This window comes from Seriola dumerili, unplaced genomic scaffold (genome assembly GCF_002260705.1).
Source record: "Seriola dumerili isolate Sdu_G_001 unplaced genomic scaffold, Sdu_1.0 BDQW01000035.1, whole genome shotgun sequence".
In the NCBI taxonomy this organism is placed as follows: domain Eukaryota; kingdom Metazoa; phylum Chordata; class Actinopteri; order Carangiformes; family Carangidae; genus Seriola; species Seriola dumerili.
Window position 1 is genome coordinate 1,387,335 of NW_019174290.1, and position 6,810 is coordinate 1,394,144.

Genomic DNA, 6,810 nt, shown 5'->3' on the forward strand with positions numbered 1-6,810 from the left:
TCTCTCCGCCTCCAGGGACGAGTTCTCACACCAAGTGCAGACCAGTGGGCAATGAGGAAGAAAGAAAAGAGGTGCTTGTCCAATCAGAGATGCAGATGGCCACAGAGGACATGAGTACCAGCCAATCTGGCACCAAGATGACCTCCACTTGCCAATTAATACATAACAAATCAAATGTGACCCCCTAATTAAACAACTGATACAGTTTACCTAGACATACATACTGCCAATGAAGTGATACAGCCCCATCCCTGCACTCATTTCTACTTTAATAAATCCATTTCTAATAAGAGCTTAACAGTTTAAATTTGCGGTACCAGAGAAGCAGAGGAGAAGCAGAAACAGGAACATTTGTCACACTGTGACCACACCAGAAGCAGAACAGACACAAATCTGAAGCAAAACGGCAACAACAAGTCACCATACACAGAGATATTAGTATACAAAAACAAAGCCCTTATATCCTTTCAAATGGCGGCAGCCTGCTTGAATGAATGTTAGATGGCAAGCACCTCTGCACGGCTTTCTCCAATGGATATTGCAACAACATCCCAAATGGCCCAGAGGACAGGACGGCAGAGACATAACGTGACTGGAGGTTCTTCATCGGCGGTCCTGTCCAGCGCCAGCTCCTTCCTCTGTTGGCTCACCCTGCTGTCCATAATGCGGTTGCCAATGGTTACAGCTGACTGTTGGCTTATCGAGGGGGAGAAGGGCTTTGTGTGGCTGGCTATCTGCAGTATGAACCAGCCGCCTTACGAGGCCATCCCTGCCCACATTAACAGGTAAGAGAACTCGTATTGAGAGCGGGTTTTTCTATACATTATTTCTGCCTCTTTGCCAAACGTCTACAGCCCTCACACTCCTCTCAACAGCACCATTGTGGACCTGAGGCTGAATGAGAACAAGATACGGTCGGTCCATTATTCTTCGCTCAGTCGCTTTGGCAACCTCACCTATCTGAACCTCACCAAGAACGATATCAGCTATGTGGAAGACGGAGCATTCTCAGCACAATTCAACCTGCAGGTGAGTGATGATAAATGTACATTCACACACTTGTGGCATACATATTTGCATCCATACAGATGTATGCTCTTGGATGCACTTGTTAATGCACATGAACACAACAGAGGAAGTTTTTCAAGTATTTTAAACTACCTCACTCCTCTACTTCACTGCATTTCAGGGGGAAACATTTTCCTTTTTACACCGCCCGATTTCTTACACCAGTGTAGCTAATGTTTTAAAAACAAACTAGAATGACCGCCTCACGGTTGTGTCTCCGCCAACCAGCCAAGTTGCAGGAAATATGGTCTCAATCTTCTGCTTCCTAAGCTACAGCGTTGAATAATGGCCAGAAATGTTTTTGCAGAACATTATGTCACAGTGAAGTTGACCTTTGACCTTTTGGATATAGTATATCATCACTTCATCATTTTATCCTTTTAGATATTTGCGTTAAATTGTCATAATTAGCAAATTAATTTGTGAGTTATGGTCTAAAACGTGTTTTGTGTGGTCACAGTGACCTTGACCTTTGACCACCAAAGAAATTCCCTCAAGGCGTTGGCACGGACGCATAAAATATGATGAATTCTGACATATTAAAATCCCTGAAAATATATAAAGTTGGTAAAGCTAGCATGATTTTAACCAGCTGAAACATTCAAACGCTGCTTACACCTTAATGCATCAGCAGGCTAATAATCCAATTACATAATACATAATTAACGCTGGGTATTAAACCTCAATACCCTCTTTGCTACAGACCAAAATGTAGCTGCTGCACCAAGAATCAAAAATCTGTGAAGTAGCTTAGCATAAAATACCAGGTAAGATTTGTAATCATATTCACTTATTATTTAATGAGATATTTACTCCTTGAAATCATAATTTTGATCATTTTTGACAGAATTTTATTTAAACGATATTTAATTTTTATAACTGACACAAAAAGAGGTTTATAGAAAAACATGTTTAAGGGGCCATTCTGCATCATGACTATATTTTACATTTTACTTCTACACTCAAACAAAACGTACAAAAAGTACATTTTGAATGAAGGACTTCCATTGTGCTACTAAAGACCTAAATTCGTCCACCACTACACACACAGATGGACACAGTCACACAAGAAAAGACAACACCTGCTCATTATGGCTTCCAGAAACATTCAGGCAAAAGTGTTTGGCCAAACTTAGCTGAACGCAGCCATAATGAACTGGCATGCTCACACATCTACCCCAGCTGCTGGAGCTGAGCCAGGAGGTAAAATGTGAACAAGACAGATCTGAGTAAATTCAGAACAGCACAGAGGCTTAGATCAGCATGTGAAACAAGAATTGTACTGAACCGTCGTCTGTTTGTTCTGTATGTTTTCCAGCGTGTAGTGAGTGATGCCTGGCGCCGACCGGCTCTTCAAAGATTAGAATAATCCCACTTGTCTTTGTCTCCCCAGGTTCTCCAGATGGGCTTTAACAAATTGAGGAACCTGACAGAGGGGATGCTTCGAGGCCTGGGCAAGCTGCAGTATCTCTACCTTCAAGCCAACCTCATCGAGACTGTTACACCCAACACCTTCTGGGAGTGTCCCAACATAGAGAATATCGATCTCTCCATGAACAGGTAAATAGGTGAAATAAAAAAGTAATGAGAAAGAAAAAGAAATCCTGTGGTAATGCTGAAGTGATTAGTTGATTAAAAAGAAAATTCATTTTCTTACAGCAATTTTAAGTCAATTATATAAAAAAAAAAAGTCTGGATAAATGAATAAATCTCCTTAAATGTGGGGATTTGCATTTTTGATCATGGAAAATTGAATTTATTTGGGTTTTTAAACTGTTATTTGGACAAAACAAGCAATCTAAAAATGCTACTTCAGGCTCCGGGAAATTTTAATTAACTTTTTAAACTGCGTTCTGACATTTTATAGAGTAAACAATTTAATGATTAATTGATTATAATGATTGCAGCCTGAAACTGTACCTTTTTTGTTGCTGCTGCTGCTGCTGTTTAATCGTGACATGATGTTAAAAGGGGGAATCCAACGTAAAAACCGAACAAACTGCCACTTGCAATCTGACTCGTCTTTCTGGGTTCATGAGGCAAACAGCTGCACTGGAGTTAGATAACAAGAGTACACATTTCTTAAACACACCCGAAACATTAATCTTAAATGTCAAGCCGGAAATCAAAGATCAAGGGCTGCTTTCTAAATTCTCCAATTTGAGCTTGTGTTGGGCAAACTTACAGGGAAGAAAAACGCACTGCAGAAGATGCAGAGACACTGACAGTATTCTCAGTAGATCATGATGCAATGCCGCAACAAGCCATGGTTTCAATTAAAGTCGAGATCCCTACTTTTTCTCAGTGGACATAATGGTCTTGTTCTTACTGGTGGTGTAATTGGTATTGATCACATCACACAAATGCAACAGCTGAGTGGAGCAAGTTGAACTGTTCTTTGGGGCTCGCAGAAAAGTAATTTAGGAGATTTTTAAGACCATAAACTGAAGTCAATAGGAAGACTGAGCACAACAAATGCATGTGAAGGGGGGGAAGTGCACCGATGTAGCACACCAAAGTCTATTTACAGGTCTTGGGTACTACTGCATATGTGAAAGAAAAGTTGTATAAAGGTTTTTTGCCTTCTGCCTGAAGGCTGAGAAGTTACCGCAAATCATGTCATCAAAGTCTGCGTCAAGGCTGAAACATTCTGCTGAACAACTTTGAACATTTAAAAAAAAAACTGTGGGTGTGGAGTTAGAAAGAAGTGATTTCATCTCTGCTCAGGGTTATATTAGCCGGTGCTAGCTGTTGGTGCGTTTTTTTTTTTTTGACAAGGAAGAAGGAAGTGTGGGATAAAGAAGAGGGCATCTCTGGTTTAACATGCCACATGGTTGTGTATTAAACTATGTGAGTGTGATTTTCCCTTTGTGTCTCCCTCAGGATCCAGGTGCTGGACGGCAGTCTGTTCTCTGGACTGTCTAAGCTGACGACCTGTGAACTTTACACCAACCCCTTCAACTGCTCTTGCGAGCTTCTGGGTTTCCTGCACTGGCTCTCAGCCTTCCCCAACAGGACCAGTGAGAGGATGGTGTGCGACTCCCCTGTTGGATTCTCTGGCTTCAACCTCCTGAGCCAGAACCCCCGCATGCCTACCCAACGCACCGCTCTGCACGTGCTCAGTATTGTCTGCACGGAGGACGGCAGCAGCGTGACACCTTTCTATGCCATCAGCTCGGCCGACTCCACCACCATGTCCCCGGATTCTGCCTCTCCCTGCGGATTGGATGATTGTGCTTCTGGGACCCCTCCCGACGAGGTCATCAGCTTGAGTCCCATTTTCTCCGACACCAGTCCGCTCATGACGCTAAAGCAGGTGCTACATTCAAGCGCTGTGATAACAGTTCAGATCCCTCATCCGTACAGGAAAATGTACATCCTGGTGCTTTATAACAACAGCTTTTTCACCGATATCCAGAATCTGAAAAGTCAAAGAGAAGATATCGAGCTCAAGAACTTAAAACCTAACACTGACTACACGTACTGTGTGGCCTCTATACGGAACTCCCTGCGCTTCAACCACACCTGCCTGACCATCTCCACCGGCCGTCGGGCGGGGGCTGAGAGGATTGCCAATCAGTCATCAGCCACTCACTACATCATGACTATTTTGGGCTGCTTGTTTGGCATGCTGCTCTTCCTTGGCCTCGTCGTCCACTGCCTGAGGAAGAAGAGGATCATGGAGGAGAAGGAGAGGAAGATGAGCAGGATCCAGAGGACTCTGATAGAGCTCAAGTATGGTGGAGAAGGGGATATAGAGGGCGGGAGTGGAGGATCTGTGTCCCAGAAGCTTGCTGCTGGGGACAGTCTGTCCAGAATGCCCTACCTGCCTCAGGGTGGTGAGATTGATCCATACAAGCTGCAGGAGGTGATAGAAACACCAGCCCACAAGCCTGCTAAACTTAACTACATGGAGGTCAGAGGCACCGGAATAGAGAGGGAGAGAGAGCGAGAGAGAGAGAGGGAAATGTCACCACAAGCAAATCCCCAGGGCTCTGTAGCGGAGATCTCTACGATTGCGAAAGAAGTCGATAAAGTTAACCAGATCATCAACAACTGTATAGATGCTCTCAAATCTGAGTCGACCTCCTTTCAGCAGGGGATCAAATCCCCTTCTTCTGCAGGCGGAGGAGCTGTTTCCACTGCAGAGCCACAGCTGGTGCTTCTCTCAGAGCAAGGAGAGCGAGGAGAGAGAGGTAGTGAGTTCCTCTCCCCCGTGTATAAAGGAGGGAGAGGAGGAAGAGAAGAGCGGGGGAGAAGCTACCATCATTCTCTGCAGCGGCATCACAGCATGGAGGCTCCGCCAACCTCCAAAAGGCCCAGCACGTCCTCTTCTCCTGGCTCTGCCCGCAGCCCACGCTCCTTCCGCTCAGAGGGAGGTTACCACTCGTCAGAGACGCGCTACATCGAGAGGACCTCACCCGGAGAGAGAGGAGAGAGAGGAGAGAGAGGAGAGAGGGGAGGTGGGGGAGGAGAGGCCATCCGTACAGTCACCCCGGCAGCGGCTATCTTACGAGCAGAAGCCCAGAGAATCCGCCAGTACAACGAACACCGCCACTCCTACCCCGGCTCCCAGCAGCACCTCCAGGAGCTGCAGCACCACCCTCAGATTTTGCAGGAGCTCCACCACCACCCAGGGGGCCGTAAGCCCTCCGTGTTAGACCCCCTCACCCTCAGCCGGCAGGCCAAGCAGAGAGAGCTGGCCTACTCCCAGCTCTCGCCTCACTACCCACTCTCACCCCAGTACCACAACCTCAGCTACTGCTCCAGCCCCGAGGAAGACGAGGAGGAGGAAGGGCTCCTGTGCACCCCGACCCTGGGCTTGTGGGAGAGGTTCAAACTGCACCGTAAGAGGCACCGGCAGGCGTCAATGGAGGACGAAGGATATGTGGCAGCCGGACATGCTCTAAGGCGAAAAGTTCAGTTTGCTAAGGATGAGGATCTTCACGACATACTGGACTACTGGAAGGGCGTGTCTGCCCAGCAGAAGGCCTGAACCCACGCCCGGAGACCCCAAACACTTTGAAGATGGAAAAATAGCACTGCACCCATAACATATTGATGCAGACACACACACACTGATACAAAACAAGACCTGTAAATACACATAAACACACACAACTTACAGGATCTACAGAATCAAACTGCACACACAACACTCACACTTTACACAAACTAAGCCTTTTCTTCTGAGAACATAAAGGAGGACCAAACTAATATATTATATTGAACAACAAAAATCATAACTTATAGAGAGACTGAATTACTTTTTGTAATGTAATGAATAATTATAGCTCAGACTGATGTAGCTATTTGTACTAAGTTTTGAATGAAGAGAAAAAAAAAAAGAATCAACATTAAGAACAGAAACCTTAAATGTTGCCGGGCAACCCATCCCGAACAGCCTGGCTACGCTTTTGATCTGACATTCATCAGTCCCGACCACGGCATGTTAACCTCGCCGATTCTCATTACGTCTGTGGATTGATCAGGATGCTTTGCGTCGCAGGGGGGAGGCCGGTTTTTGCATCGCGTCCTGCGATACGGCCCCGAGAGCAGACATCTTGAAAGATTTGCCGCGATTGGGGAGATTTGAAACATCCAAATGAGAAATTCTGGATGGGTCGCCAGGCAACAGAAATATTCAACTGTGCTGAGAATGAGTAGGTAGCTCTCACCAGAGAGTGAGTATAATGTGCCAAATCAACCAAGGGGATAGTAGAGCCCTACTGTGTACCAACA

General features: G+C 45.6%; 1 protein-coding gene across 1 annotated transcript; it reads left to right on the forward strand.

The window, feature by feature from the left end:
* The first annotated feature begins 531 nt into the window (after positions 1–531).
* Positions 532–6,064, forward strand: LOC111216703 (protein ELFN1-like). The gene is made up of 4 exons (XM_022738324.1): positions 532–785; positions 876–1,029; positions 2,462–2,628; positions 3,952–6,064. The coding sequence occupies exons 1-4, from the start codon at positions 532–534 to the stop codon at positions 6,062–6,064; spliced, it is 2,688 nt and encodes an 895-aa protein (XP_022594045.1).
* Positions 6,065–6,810: the final 746 nt, after the last annotated feature.

Excerpts from the sequence above, each read along its gene's own strand:
- LOC111216703 (XM_022738324.1), top strand. The coding sequence starts at position 532 with ATGGATATTGCAACAACATCCCAAATGGCCCAGAGGACAGGACGGCAG. Across the intron at positions 786-875 it reads ATCCCTGCCCACATTAACAG|CACCATTGTGGACCTGAGGC; the intron begins GTAAGAGAACTC and ends TCCTCTCAACAG. Across the intron at positions 2,629-3,951 it reads ATCGATCTCTCCATGAACAG|GATCCAGGTGCTGGACGGCA; the intron begins GTAAATAGGTGA and ends TGTCTCCCTCAG.